Here is a 15,397-nt window from a genome sequence, read left to right on the forward strand (position 1 = left end):
CGTGTTATCATTGACGACATTTTTTAAGAACTCACTCCGATGACATTTTTTAAGAACTCACTCCCCGTTTTCTCCTCTCTTTTTTTCTGTGTTTTTCGTTGTTCATATCTCCAGTGATGTTGGTCACTCACTCCAATTAGGGGTAGATGGGGTGGGGTTGGTCTGTGTCGGGATTAATTTATAACGTATTTGGGGGTTGATCGAGGGTGGTGGATGGGTGGCTACGGGAATGTGTTTATACCCTAATTTCTCCCCTTAGGCCCCACAAAGAGGGATGACTTGGCTAGGCCCATAAGGCCCAAAGGCCGTGATTTGAAACCTCTGCCCAAGTTTTCGATCCAGCCCAGTGCGGGGATTGATTATGTCAGTGACCTGGCAATATTATACATACCTGTTAACACGACACGAATTCGCAAAAAAATTTCAGTATTTGGGTCCGAGTTATCGTGTGGTTAAACTAACGGGTCGTGTTGTGTAAATTTGCAAATACCCATTAACCCGTTAAGCTTAGGGCCATTTTTGTAAATTTATATAATTCTTCCTTTTTTTTTCTTTTTTTTCAATCTCTTTCTTCTCTTTCTCCCCCATTCCCCAACTCTCCCGCTGTCTTTCTCTTTAAGTTTCTTCTCTCTTCATTAATTTTCTCATAAACCAAACATAGCTTTCTTTTCTTCTCTCTCTCTCTCTCTCTCTCCCTCTCTCTCTCTCCCTCCTCCTTCTTCAGCTAACCCTCTCTCTCACTGGTTGTGTCATTAATGGAAGTTTATGAATTGGGGAAGGAGGATAGAAAGAGGAAAAGGTGTGGTTTTGTACGTGGTTTTTTTTTTTTTTTTCATTTTCATTTTTTTTTTTTGGTTTTAATTCTTAACGAATGAAACGGATCGTGCCGTGTGATTCGCAAATTGTAACAGGTCGTGTTCGTGTTTGACATTTTTCACTAGTTTTCTTATCGTGTCGTGTTAGCCTGTTAAGAAAAGCGGATTGACACGAACACTGCAAATAAGACACGAATGCTGTTGGCGTGACTTGTGGATATTGACTTACTTTCCTTACACACCAAGAATTCCTATTATAATTGTAATTGATTTACTTTAATTCCTGATTTCCTACTGCAAATAGATTTAGAAATTTATTATTTACTTGCCCATTCAGGTTTCGTTGTATTATAAATATGACCTCCTACAAGGAGAAGAATACACAGAAAATTCCCACAAACAAATATTCTCCCATAGTTTTCATATTTTAGCATGGTATCAGAGCGGCGATCTTGGAATTGCTTACTCTAGTTTCAAACCCCCGCCGCTGCTATGGGGGTTGATGATTTTTTCAACCCTCATGAAGGTAGCATCACCGACTCCTTCTCTCATTCTCCACCAACCATCGTTGAGTTGAGTGCCCAGATGGCTCCGCTCCTACAGATACAGGCTTTGACCCCGAACCCGATCCAGAATCAGGATCCTCTTTTGACGACCCCGACTATGACGACGACGACCCCGACCCCGACCCTCACCCCGACCCCGACTATGACGACGACGACCCTGACCCCAACTCCGAAGACGACCCTGACCCCCACTCCGATGATGACCCCAACCCCGAATTTGTCTCTGATTCAGACCCTGATCCCGATTTCGACTTCAACTCTGGCCCCGACTCAGGCTCAGATTCCGATCCCAATTCCTACTCAACCTGTATCCTATGCATCTTCCGCTGCACACATTATGGCTTCTAGACTAACGACCCCGACACATGGACCATATTGCACATATTGTGGTGATCCGACACACACTTGTGAGACTTGTTTTAAATCGCATGGCTACCCCAATTGGTGGGCTACCCTTACAGATCGAGGACAATGCAATATGACCAGTAATGGTACTGGTTATGGATTCTAGACTTCCGATAAGATTGATTCCAAGAGCTGGATAATTGATGACAGTGCAACTGATCATATGACGTTTGATCCTGATGATTTTCTGAATACTACACAACCTCGACGAACCTGTATTGCAAATGCCAATGGTATTACTTATCCTGTGGCAGGGGCTGGCACCGTTGCACTCTCATCCTCTCTCACACTGTCTAATACTTTACTTGTTCCATCTTTATCCACTAAATTGTTGTCAGTTAGTCTGCTTACTGAACAATTGAATTGTTGTGTACTTATTTACTCGAGTTTTTGTTTGCTTCAGGATATTCACACTAAGGAGATTCTTGGTCGTGGTACTAAGAGAGGGGGGCTATATTATGTAGATGACTTCAGTCCCGGCATGGCTAACAGCGTGACACATCCCTTTGGTAGCAAACAAAAGCAAATCTGGTTGTGGCACCGTCGATTGGGACATCCATCTTTTAGTTATATGAAGCATCTTATACCAGATTTCTTCTCAGGTTTCAAGGACTCTGACTTCACATGTGATACTTGTATTTTGGCCAAGAGTCACCGTGTGCCCTACCCGTTGAGTACGAACAAATGTACAACTCCATTTACGTTAATTCACTCTGATGTCTGGGGACCTTCTCCTATCACTGCTCCTTCTGGTGTTCAATGGTTTGTCACATTCATCGATGATTGTACACGGATGACATGGCTTTATTTGCTGAAGAATAAAAACGAAGTGTTTTCCTTTTCAGTCCTTCCACAAACAGATGAAAACTCAGTTTAATGCTCAAATCCAGATTCTTCGCTCAGACAATAGTAGAGATTTTGTCAATCATGACTTTCAGACTTACTTCCAACAACATGGAATTATCCATGAGACGACTTGTCCTCAGACACCACAACAAAATGGTGTTGCTGAACGAAAGAATCGACATCTTATTGAAATCACCCGAGCACTTCTGATTGGCGCTCATGTTCCTCGCCATCACTGGGATGATGCTATTTTCACCGCAGTTCATCTGATCAACCGCATGCCTTCTGGTGTACTGACCTTTAAAACTCCCTTACAGGTGCTTGCACAACACCGACCTCTACCTTCTGTTTTGGTACTCACACCCAGAATCTTTGGATGTGTGGCTTTCGTTCATCTCCACAAAAATCAACGTAGCAAACTTGATCCATGTGCGCTTCGTTGTGTTTTTATGGGTTATGCCACTCATCAGAAAGATACCGCTGTTATCACCCTCCTACCCAACGAACTTATGTCACTTTGGATGTGACCTTTCTGGAATCTGAGCTGTTCTTCCATGACCCATCATCCAATTCTACACTTCAGGGGGAGATACGAAGTGAAGAGCAGAATTGGAGCAACTTTGAAAATAAAGAAATTCTCCTTTGTACAGAAATGATTGATCATTCCGAGTCTGGAGCACGAGATTACTCTCTGTCGAAAAGCGACCAATCGCTCATTCATAGCGATCAATTGCCTGACCCACCTGATCCATGTGAAGATATTTCTGGTCCCAATCTTACACCTACAGACAATACATAACAACAAGATGAAGACCCCCCATCTAACTCAACAGTACCAACAGACCAATCTCCTGAGAATATCCTTGAGGTAACTACTCATACTAGACTTGTGCATTTAGATGATAAAACTATTGGATATCAATTACCTTTCAGGCAAAATCGTGGGAAACCACCAAACCGTTATTCACCTGATATTGGCAAGACATTCAAGTATCCAATTGCAAATCATGTATCCACTGAGAAGCTGTCTGAACCACTTAAGGCTTTTGTGCATCAGTTGTCTGTTATCTATATTCCAACCAAGGTCTCTGAAGCATTAAAATATTCTAAGTGGGTCCAAGCTATAAAAGAGGAGATGAAAGCCCTTAAGAAAAATCAGACTTGGACATTGGAGACTATACCCCGAGGAAAAAAGACTATCGGATGTAGATGGGTGTTTACTATAAAACACAATGCAGATGGATTTATCGAGCGATACAAGGCAAGACTTGTGGCAAAAGGGTACACACAGACCTATGGTATAGACTATGAAGAAACCTTTGCTCCAGTTGCAAAGTTAAACACCGTCAGAGTCTTATTGTCCCTTGCAGCTAATTTGTATTGGTCACTACACGAGTTTGATGTAAAGAATGCTTTTCTACATGGCGAACTCACGGAGGAGGTGTACATGGACATTCCTCCTGGATATAATACTACTCAGACTGGAACAGTTTGCAGGTTATGAAAAACATTGTATGGATTGAAACAGTCACCACGTGCATGGTTTGGACGGTTCACCATGGCAATGAAGAACAATGGTTTCAAACAGGGCAACTCAGATCATACTATGTTCTTGAAACATCGGAAAGGGAAGGTAACAGCATTAATAATCTATGTTGATGATATGATTATTACTGGGAATGATAAATAGGAAATATCACAGCTACAAGACTATTTGGCTACTGAGTTTGAGATGAAGGATCTAGGTGGACTCAAGTATTTCTTGGGAATTGAGGTGGCTCGATCGCAGCAAGGCATATTTCTCTCTCAAATGAAATATGTCTTGGACTTGTTGACAGACACAGGAATGCTAGATTGTAAACCTGCGGACACTCCAATTGTTCAGAATCATCATCTTGGAGAATATCCGGATCCAGTTCCAACTAACAAAGAAAGATACCAAAGGTTAGTGGGAAGATTGATCTATTTGTCACATACTCGACCAGACATTGCTTATGCGGTGAGCGTTGTCAGTCAATTTATGCACTCTCCAAGTGAATACCATATGAATGCAGTTCTTCGGATACTTAGATATTTGAAGTATGCACCTGGAAAAGGACTTATGTTCTCAAAGCATGGTCATCTAAATATTGATGGTTATTCATATGCAAATTGGGCAGGTAATGTAACAGATAGGAAATCCACATCGGGTTACTTCACATTCGTGGGAGGTAATTTGGTGACATGGAGAAGCAAGAAACATAATGTAGTAGCTTTATCCAGTGCATAAGCCGAGTTCAGAGGCATGACTAAAGGGATTTGTGAACTTCTTTGGTTAAGAAAGTTGCTTACTGAACTTGGGTATAAACCTACATCCCCAATGAATCTCTTTTGTGACAACAAGGCTGCTATAGCCATTGCACAGAATCCGGTTCAGCATGATCGTACTAAACATGTTGAGGTGGATCGACACTTCATCAAACAAAAGCTTGAGGCTAAAGTGTTTCAATTCCCTTTTGTGAAATCCGAGGATCAATTGGCGGATATGTTGACAAATGCGATTTCTAGTAAAGCATTCCACAATTCACTAGATCAGTTGGGCATTGGCGACATCTATGCACCAACGTGAGGGGGAGTGTTGGCGTGACTTGTGGATATTGACTTACTTTTCTTACACACCAAGAATTCCTATTATAATTGTAATTGATTTACTTTAATTCCCGATTTCCTACTGCAAATAGATTTATGAATTTATTATTTACTTGCCCATTCATGTTTCGTTGTATTATAAATATGACCTCCTACAAGGAGAAGAATGCACATAAAATTCCCACAAACAAATATTCTCCCATAGTTCTTATATTTTAGCAAATGTCAGGTATTCCACGGCACAATATAAAAAATGATGTCGATCATTAAAAGCATCTCTAAAAAAAATGCAAAATGACGTATGTATATTTTGCCTACTCTTTCGAAGAAGAAAATGCTTATAGAACACATCAAACATAATTTGCCTACTCATTACACTCTTGGTGATGCTCTATAAAACAAAAATTAGTATCTCGCAACTTCACGAATCATTTTTGTGATGAAAACCCGATGTAACTTGATATAAATGAATTAGGTTATACATTCAATTTTGGGCTGCAGTTGGGAACTTCAGTCACATCGTTCTAAATATAATAAATAATCCATATTAATTTCATAATATCATTTACTTCGAGGTAGTTGATGAAATTGAAAGACAAGACAAGACTATCTAATTAAATTACCAACAAGAGAAGACAAGACTGTCCATCTGGTATAATGGTAGCTATTTGTTTCTCTTGTCACTACAAAATAATGCAGCTAGATAACAATGGACCTCCTTTATTATTATAATAGTAAATTTAGTCATGAATGGCAAATAATCAATCCTAATCTTCCGTTTGAATTATGAAATATTTAATAATTTGTGTAGCTATACTATTACTGGTTTCAATAAATAATAGTGCCACAACACCAGCAAACAGATGGTTGTCGGGAAATGGAAAGGTACAGAAATATTGTTTGCTTCAACCCACATGACATGTGTGACAAATTCAAGTCACAAGGGCTTTCATCTTTGTATCTATCTTACTCGAGACAATTCAAATATTTCTTATAAAGAATCGTGGCATTATTCAATTCTCCACAGTATAAGCTACAGATATATAATTGAATGTTTGTGTATTATAATTCAAGCGGTTAAGAAATTATATCTGTGATAAAATTTTACGTTTAAAAATTTCGTCTTCTAATATTACTTGTATTTAAAAAAAATACACTGAATTTTTATTTCGTAGGTTTAGATAGTCGTAGTTCCCAACCAACGGATGAGATTGACTGATAGAGCATTATCCCCTCTTATCTGCTTTACTTTAATAATCAGACCACCATGCACGCTGACTGCCCTAATAAATCCGCTGGTCTGCAGCTGGAGTGTTGGAGAAGGCAACAAAGCTGCAGCACAAACAGGGTAACAAGGACGCTTCCCTTTTTCTAAAGATAGAGATAAGAGTAATCACACCCGACGCTTGTCATTTATTTTTGCCTTAATTACTTTCCTTATCTCACCAGTTTGTTCCTTTATTTTTATATCCAATCTCGCTGTCCATTTCCACTATGGGGTGCACGTGACCTTTAGGTCCACAATGGCATAAATTCAGAGCTAAAATATGCAAAAAAAAATTAGTAGAATTATGTTTGTTAGGTCAGTTAATTATGACAATGAGCTTGTTTTTTTGCAACAAAATTGAATCCATCTCTTTATAAATTTGATTATTAGATAGGTTTAATTGTAGCAATGATTCTTGAATTATTCTCATACTTATATTTTGGTCACTCAACTCCAAAAATAGTTTCAAAAGTCCCCCAATTATGTATCATATTGCACTACTCTTCTGTCAAGTATGTTTATTTTTCCGTTAAATTTATAGATAAACTTGAAAATTCATTCCAAATGCTTATAAAAATGAAATAACAAAAAATAATTAAATTAAACTAAAATAAAATAAAGAAAAAGGAAAGCGAAATTAAGGGAAAGACAACTCAATTGTTTCTCCTCTTCTTTACCCAGCACTGTAAACCATCAACCATATACATCCATAAATGTAAAATCACAGTTAGTAATTACCCATAAAAGAGAGAGAGAGAGAGAGAGAATTGGGGATGGGTGCCAGCGTGATAGAGAGAGACGGATTGGGGTTGGGAGGAATTGGAGGAGGATGGTGTGGGTTGTGGAAATGGAAGAAGGGGAAGGTTGTGGATGAATTGCTGAATTTATTCTATTTTTTTTTATAGAAAAAGCTACAAACTTGACAATAAGTATAAATAGTGCAATACCACATATAATTGGGGGATCTTTAAAATTATTTTTAGAATTGAATGACTAAAATATAACTGCGATTATAATTCAAGTATCATTTCTACAATTAAGCCTATTAAACAAATGGCCAATCTCTATATCTTTTTAACAATGAAAAAATGAACAATAAACGAACCCGTGAGTGAGATTTCTTGTCTTGGTTGTTTATTACGTGTGTGGTGGGAAAGGTTTGCGTTGGTTGGCGTACTCGCTAAAGACTCAACCACCCAAAGACAAAACTTTGATAGAATTATGTACAACACAAATAATTAATTAAGTTGTAACCCTAAAAAAAAAAAAGATAATGATTACCCAACTCTAATTTTATCAACTTACACTCTTTTTTTAATTATAAAATAGAGTATAAGTGGATAAAATTGAAATCAGGAAATTATCATTAGAAAGAAACACAACCCACCTGCTGTGTCATAAAATCACTTAAAGTGATTATTTAAATAAATGATTCTGTAAAAATAATTATTGATCTTTCCAGAATCAGTTTTAAACGAAACTTAATTATCAATAAAGAGTATAGAAAGAGAGTAGATAGAGTATACCAAAGAGACACCCGTGGACCCAAAACACCTCAAAATTCAACAATTTTTTGACATTATATGCAGTGTAGCTCAACAATCTGTGATGAAATTGAAAAGTTTGGATTGTAGTTCGGAAATTGGGTAATTGGTTGTGCATAACTGGGTCCCACAACATCGGTCGGGGTTTTATTGTATTATATGACAGAAAAATACGATTGACATACGCGTTGTTATGAAGAGTGTTGTGAACTGTTGATGTAAGTGAGTCTCAAAACCTATTAACCGGAAATATCTTCACATGAGTGTGTGAGCGAGTGTCCCTGACACGAGATATTTAGGTGTGAAAACGGTTGAGACTTGACGGCCTTTATCTGCAAAGAGAAACTGAGCCCAAGGTTAGTGGCAGAATCTAATCTACACCACCAGCTACTAGTGTACAAGGCATGGGTAAAAGTTAAAACCTAAAAGAAAGAAATGCATGTGACGAAAGCTTAATAAGCTGTTTCCACTCACTCACATTTTTTGTCCCAACGCAATCATTCAAAGAACCGGACAACCACCCACCGCTCCTCCCTTTCTCTACTCTTTTCCCATGATTTCACTGTGCCTGCTAATATCTACACAGTAACGCTATCTCTTCTCTCTCTCTCTCTCTCTCTCTCTCTCTTTTATGTGTATTAAATAAAAAGTTCTTCCTCTCCCTTCAAAACAACAGGGGAGTGAAATAATAGTGAGATTTGAGAGGCTCGTTGGCTAAGCAAAATGGGCATTATTATGTCTACCTCTGTTATGCTTCTTTTCCTTCTGGGTCTCTGCCATTTATCCACGGCAGCGGCGGTAGACAAAAACGACGTTGCGAAGCCAAAAACGACTGCAAGCACTACTTACATTGTTCACATGGCTAAATCCGAAATGCCGGCGAGCTTCGAGCACCACACTCACTGGTACGGCTCGTCGCTCAAAACAGTTTCCGACTCGGCCGAAATGATGTATATTTACAGCAATGCCATCCACGGCTTCTCCACCAAGCTCACCCCCGAACAAGCCGAGTCACTCCAATCCCAACCTGGAGTTCTCTCCGTGCTTCCCGAGTTGAAATACGAGCTCCACACGACTCGGACCCCGGAATTCCTCGGACTCGGCCAAACCACCGAGACGATCCCCCAGTCCAACTCGGAGAGCGACGTCATCATCGGAGTCTTAGACACCGGCGTCTGGCCCGAAAGCAAGAGCTTCGACGACACCGGACTCGGACCCGTACCCGGATCCTGGAAAGGCGCGTGCGAATCGGGTACCAACTTCAATTCTTCAAACTGCAATCGGAAACTAATCGGCGCCAGGTACTTCGCCAAAGGCTACGAGGCCACGCTGGGCCCGATCGAGACCTCCAAGGAATCGAAATCCCCACGCGACGACGATGGCCACGGCACCCACACCGCGTCAACCGCCGCAGGGTCGGTGGTCTCCGGCGCGAGCCTCTTCGGCTATGCCCTAGGAACCGCACGCGGGATGGCCCCTCGCGCCCGAATCGCAGCGTACAAGGTGTGCTGGGTCGGCGGCTGTTTCAGCTCCGACATCGTGGCTGCAATCGACCAGGCCATTGCGGACAACGTGAATGTTCTCTCGATGTCGCTCGGCGGCGGAATGTCGGACTATTTCCGCGACAGCGTGGCAATCGGAGCTTTCTCGGCCATGGAGAAGGGAATTTTAATCTCGTGCTCTGCCGGAAATGCGGGTCCTAGTGCCTACAGCTTGTCGAACTCGGCTCCATGGATCACGACAGTTGGAGCAGGCACACTGGATCGGGACTTCCCGGCTTTCGTCAGCCTGGGCAACGGTAAAAACTTCTCGGGCGTTTCGCTCTACCGCGGTGACTCCAACGCAGCCCCAACCGCCTTGACGCCGTTTGTTTACGCCGCTAACGCGAGCAACGCCACGTCAGGAAATCTATGCATGATGGGAACTTTAATTCCAGAACAAGTGAAGGGGAAAATAGTAATGTGTGACCGTGGAGTCAACGCAAGAGTCCAAAAAGGAGCGGTGGTCAAGGCTGCCGGAGGAGTGGGCATGATATTGGCCAACACCGCCGCCAATGGCGAGGAGCTGGTGGCGGATGCTCATTTATTACCGGCCACGTCGGTGGGTCTACAAAACGCCGACGTCATCAAGAGCTATTTGTTTAAGGATCCGAACCCGACCGCCACGATATTGTTCGAGGGGACTAAAGTTGGTGTCCAGCCTTCACCCGTAGTTGCGGCATTTAGTTCTCGGGGCCCGAATTCAGTCACTCCGGATGTACTGAAACCCGATATTGTTGCTCCAGGTGTCAACATCCTAGCTGCGTGGTCCGGGGCTATAGGCCCCACGGGACTGGCGATCGATGCGAGACGCGTGGCGTTCAATATTATCTCGGGTACGTCAATGTCTTGTCCGCACGTGAGCGGGCTAGCGGCGCTGCTGAAGGGGGCCCACCCGGAGTGGAGTCCGGCGGCGATTCGATCGGCGCTTATGACCACCGCGTATACAGCGTACAAGAACGGGCAGAAGTTGCAGGACGTGGCTACCGGAAAGCCGTCCACGCCGTTCGATCACGGCGGTGGACACGTAGATCCTATATCGGCCCTCAATCCGGGGCTGGTCTATGATCTAACGGTGGACGATTATCTAAACTTCCTCTGCGCGTTGAATTACTCGGCGACTGAGATTAACAGCTTGGCGAAGAGATCGTACACGTGCGACGAGAAAAAGAAGTACAGCGTGAGGGATCTAAATTACCCATCTTTTGCCGTGAACTTCGAGAGCAGATATGGAGGCGGGACGACGTCGTCTAACGTGGTGAAGTACACGAGGACGCTGACGAATGTGGGCCCCCCGGGAACTTACAAGGCGAGTGTGACGTCGGAGAGCCAGTTGGTGAAGATATCGGTGGAGCCCGAAACGCTGAGTTTTAGTCAGGCGAATGAGAAGAAAGGGTATACGGTGACGTTTAGTGCGGTGGGTTCGGTGCCGGCGAATGCAGAGAATAGCTTCGGGAGGGTGGAGTGGTCGGACGGGAAGCACATCGTAGGAAGCCCAATAGCAATAAGCTGGAATTAGGGAGCAAATTAAATTATAGAGGAAGAGGAGGCAAATTAGATTGTAATGGCTTGATTTCTTAAGTCAAAGAGTGTTGAGGAATCAAGAAATGTTGTAACATGTAAGATTATGTGGTGGTGATTATGTTAATTTCGAGCTAACAATGGAGGTCAGAATTTGAGAAAGAAGGACAATTTGAAATGGAATTTTCTGTGCAGTTGTTGTTTGGCAATATGTATATGCATGGCTCCTCACCTCGAGGCTGCTCAGAATTGAGGATTGTGAATTTGGACGTGAGTGGTTTGCATGGATAAAGAGGCCCAACGGCCGTGGATCCACAAAATAGTGTTGGGCCCAGTCTACGTGAATCGAGTGTTAGCCACACATCCAACATGTGACATGACATTATGTGTGAAACCGCCCCATCATGTATATAGGTCCAAACAAATAAAACACTTCCAAACACATTATGTCATCCGGGACCGAGATCCTATTTCATCGTCCCTTTTTTAGCTTATCCTATTTCATTGTCCCTTTTTAAGCTTATCCCATTTCATTGTGTCCCTTTTTAGCAGCTACCTAGCCACGTAAACCCGGCAACTCCTAGCAATGAGACACGTTTCCGACACTCTACGCGTGGCAAACTTGCAGAGCAAGAGATAAAACATGATAAAAGGACACACGCAGAAGCCAAGAGAAACCGAAGCAAATCAAGCCAAACTCACGTAAACGAGAAAAATAGATATTCGTAATGGAGAGGACGCAAGAGCAGCAGCAGAACAGGAAGCCAGCTGCTGGGGCTAGCGAAGCCAAGGGGAAGATAGAGGAAGGGTTGCCAATGAAGGACAGTCCGTACCTGCAGTACGATGACTTGGAGGATTACAAGCGTCAGGCCTATGGAACGGAAGGCCATCTCCAGGTGGAGCCCGGCCGAGGCGCCGGGTCCACCGAGGGCCCCACTGTTTCTGGCGCCAATGTCTCCTCTCAGGGTGATCTCTCCGCCACCGAAGCTATTAACCGCCAAGGAGTTCCTTAATTAGTTTTATTTTTATTTTTCTTCATATATATATAGAGTATGTATTGGAGTGGTGTATCATATTGGTATAGCTACATATATATACATACATAGCAGACAAAAGGGAGAGGAGACGTTTGCCATATCTCTTCACCTCCTGAAACATTAAACGGTAACTGCTAAATGAGGGGGACGTTTTATGTAACTTTTTATTTTACTTTTTTGGATATCCCACAAATTTTCTTTCAATCTTTTGATAGTTGACTTGAATATCCACAAAGAGATCTTCGACGAGGGCATCCAAGTCAAGCTAGGAAGCTCCTCAAATCAAGGCCATGTTTTTTTTTTTTTTTTTTTTCCCTATTGATTGATAAGCGCACAACAATATTGAAAGTTCTTTTTTTTTTTTTTTTTTTTTGGGTAAAGAAAACAGTTACAATCTTGGATTCTTTGATCTACCCCAGAAAGTTTCATTCACAATTATCATACACAATTTTTTTGTTTATATACCATAAGCTTTTTGTAGTTCTCTTAAATCAAAATACAAGCGATATTTTTTTTAATACAAGCAATTAGGGGAGAGTGGTTGACACAAATATTCATTGGGTGCTTGAGGGTTTCGAGCCTCTGTTTACATGAGTGGAGGTGAAAGAGCTCAACTAACTGAGTTATTACCAAATAGCATATAAGCGATATTGAAAAAAGAAGGATTCGAGAACAACCTCGAATGCAAAGATAACTGTTATTTACAACATTGACTACAAACTCCTTAATAAACTCATAGCCAAGAGCGGATCTATATATGGGAAATCCATTATATTGCTCTATTAGGCAAAGCTACTTGCGCATCGTTGAAGTACAAATTTCACCCACCAAGTGTATAAACAAAACAAAAATATATCAACTGCCATGCCAATGTTTTTCATCATTCATAAACGTTTGTTGTACCATCCCCATTAAAAAAAATGAAAGAGTATAGACACAGAAACTAGAGACAAACTGGCCCTCAGCTAATGGCCGGCCCCAGAAGCCACAAAGTTCACAGTTCCTTACTTCACTCCCAAACAAGAAAAAAGAGACACACTATTCAATTGGGTCGCCTGCCTCCTTTTCTTCCTTCAATCTAATAATTTTTTTAGTGCTTTTTCGGCACTCCACCTCCTTTATTTCCCTACCCCTTTTTTTAAAATAAAAAAAATTGGTCCAAACCCCTTGTCTTTATATTCCACATGTCTCACTTCCTCCCACCCTCTAAGCCTCTCTCTCCTCTACTTATAATCCCTCTCAAATTCTCACTATCTTCTTATGCTTAGTAATTTCTTATCACAATCACAGTGCTTGTAGAAATGGCAACAATTGCAGCAATTACAAACATTTCTGCTGCTGCTGAAGACAGAGTACTGGATCAAGATTCAGTCTCTGAGCAACTAGAGGAAGAAGAAGAAGAAGACAATGTGTCACTAAGTGATCTTCCAGTGAATTGGAAGAAACAAGATCAAACCCAATATCCAAACACTAAATCTGAGCCTACCCATGCCAACATTGAAGCCCAAGATGAAGAATTTGATTTTGGTTATTCAATGCGCGGCACCTCTTTTTGGGCTGACACCAAAATGTGTGCTGCCGATGAGGTGTTCTTCCAAGGCCAAATTCTCCCTCTCCGCCTCTCAGTCAGCTCCGACGCCGGATTTGCCGGCTTAACCAGACGGTCTCCGGCGAGCAGCGTCGGGTTCAGAAGTAATAGCTGCAGAAGCAGAATCAGTCCCAATTCATCATTTAGCAGCAACAGCAGCTCCACCACCACCACCACCACTACCACAACAGCAACAAGAGGCATTGCTTCAAGCTCAAAGCGGAGAAGCCCAAGAAGACCCAGAAACCAATTCTACACAGAGCCCAGTCCAAAACCCCAAATCAAAATTCCAAATCCAAGACTGGAAAAAGCTGGCAGCCGACGCCATAATTCTTCAATGTGGGATTTTTTCAGGCTGGGTTTGGTCCGTACGCCTGACATTGAATTGCAGGACATTAACAAGGCACTTCGAAGTAATAGCAGCGCCAATAAAAGTTCCGTCAGTCGAAATAGCAGCGTTAGCAGCACCCACAGCACTAATTTCATCGCAAATTACAACAACGCCACGAGCGCCGGCGGTGTTTTGAAGTCGGAGGACACGAAACAGAGCAAACAGAGCAAGCAGAGAAAACAGAGGTTTTTTGATAGCATTCATGGCTGCAAGTGCTCGTTCGAAACTGTGGCGTCTGATAACCTGATCGTCAAGAGCAAATCATCAAGCAGTGGGAGAAGCAGCTCGAGTCACATCAATGAAAGCAGAACAGAAACAGAATACTCGGCTGCGCATGCCATGCTGAAAGAAAAAGTAGAGGTGGAGTTGAAGATGATGAAGAATAATAAGCAGAAGCAGAAGCAAAAGCAAAAGCAAAAGCAGGCCATGTCGCATCACAGAACGTATGAATGGCTAAAGCAGCTGTCGCATGCAAATTCTCCTCCTCCTCCTCCTCTTCCTGTGCATGTTTAAAGTTGATGGACCATGGTGGGGATTTAGATTGTAGAAAAAGCTTTCTTCTCATCAAGAAAGCTATATTGATTTCCCATGTAACGCTTGTAGCTTTTCTGATGAGAACTTTGACTTCGGTAGAACAATCATAGGCTCTCTCGCATGCCTGCAAATTTGCTTTATTTCACTATCATTTTGTCTTAGCCTTTTTTTGGGTTTGCTTTAATTTGAAATAATATTACATTAGCATGCAATGCAAGTTTGTAGTTTGGCCATGGATGGAATGGGGGCTCCAATATCAAGATTATTCTCTTTCTTGATTAATTTTGAATTTTGCTTTAATTAGTTGTATATTTTTATGATTAATTTTGAAGATTTATGTTTAAACTAATTATAAACTCAAGCATGGGTGGGAGAGATAGTGCATGCCATGGCAGCATATAGGGTTCAAAGTTGTGGTTGTGATGATTAGAGTGTGAATCTGTAGAAACTTTTTCTGCTGGGTGTGGTCCGTGTGGAGCTGTGGGGTTTAAGATATTGGAGATTTAGATGGCATTATTTTGACTTTTCGTGACAGTCACAACCCACAAGGGAACACGAGACAGAGAGAGAAAGAGAGAGGTGCTGGGGAAAAGCTAATGGAAGAGGCAAGCAGGAATGGAAAGACTCATGAAGTCCCTTCAAAGTTCAAAAAGAATGGGAAAAGGGGGTTGTGATTTTTTTTTTTTTTTTCCTTTGATACAAATGATATTTTATTAA

The 15,397-nt window shown here is 41.9% G+C and overlaps 2 protein-coding genes across 2 annotated transcripts; both read left to right on the forward strand.

Annotated features, from left to right (window-relative positions):
• The first annotated feature begins 8,492 nt into the window (after positions 1–8,492).
• On the forward strand, positions 8,493–11,324 carry LOC117630921 (subtilisin-like protease SBT1.7). Its single transcript, XM_034363789.1, has one exon. The coding sequence runs from the start codon at positions 8,795–8,797 to the stop codon at positions 11,126–11,128; it is 2,334 nt and encodes a 777-aa protein (XP_034219680.1). The 5' UTR covers positions 8,493–8,794; the 3' UTR covers positions 11,129–11,324.
• A 1,971-nt stretch (positions 11,325–13,295) lies between these two features.
• On the forward strand, positions 13,296–14,920 carry LOC117631862 (uncharacterized protein DDB_G0271670-like). Its single transcript, XM_034365186.1, has one exon. It carries the CDS (start codon positions 13,469–13,471, stop codon positions 14,657–14,659), a length of 1,191 nt encoding a protein of 396 aa, XP_034221077.1. The 5' UTR covers positions 13,296–13,468; the 3' UTR covers positions 14,660–14,920.
• The last annotated feature ends 477 nt before the right edge of the window (positions 14,921–15,397 follow it).

This window comes from Prunus dulcis, chromosome 6 (genome assembly GCF_902201215.1).
Source record: "Prunus dulcis chromosome 6, ALMONDv2, whole genome shotgun sequence".
Classification (NCBI taxonomy): domain Eukaryota; kingdom Viridiplantae; phylum Streptophyta; class Magnoliopsida; order Rosales; family Rosaceae; genus Prunus; species Prunus dulcis.

Excerpts from the sequence above, each read along its gene's own strand:
- LOC117630921 (XM_034363789.1), top strand. The coding sequence starts at position 8,795 with ATGGGCATTATTATGTCTACCTCTGTTATGCTTCTTTTCCTTCTGGGT.
- LOC117631862 (XM_034365186.1), top strand. The coding sequence starts at position 13,469 with ATGGCAACAATTGCAGCAATTACAAACATTTCTGCTGCTGCTGAAGAC.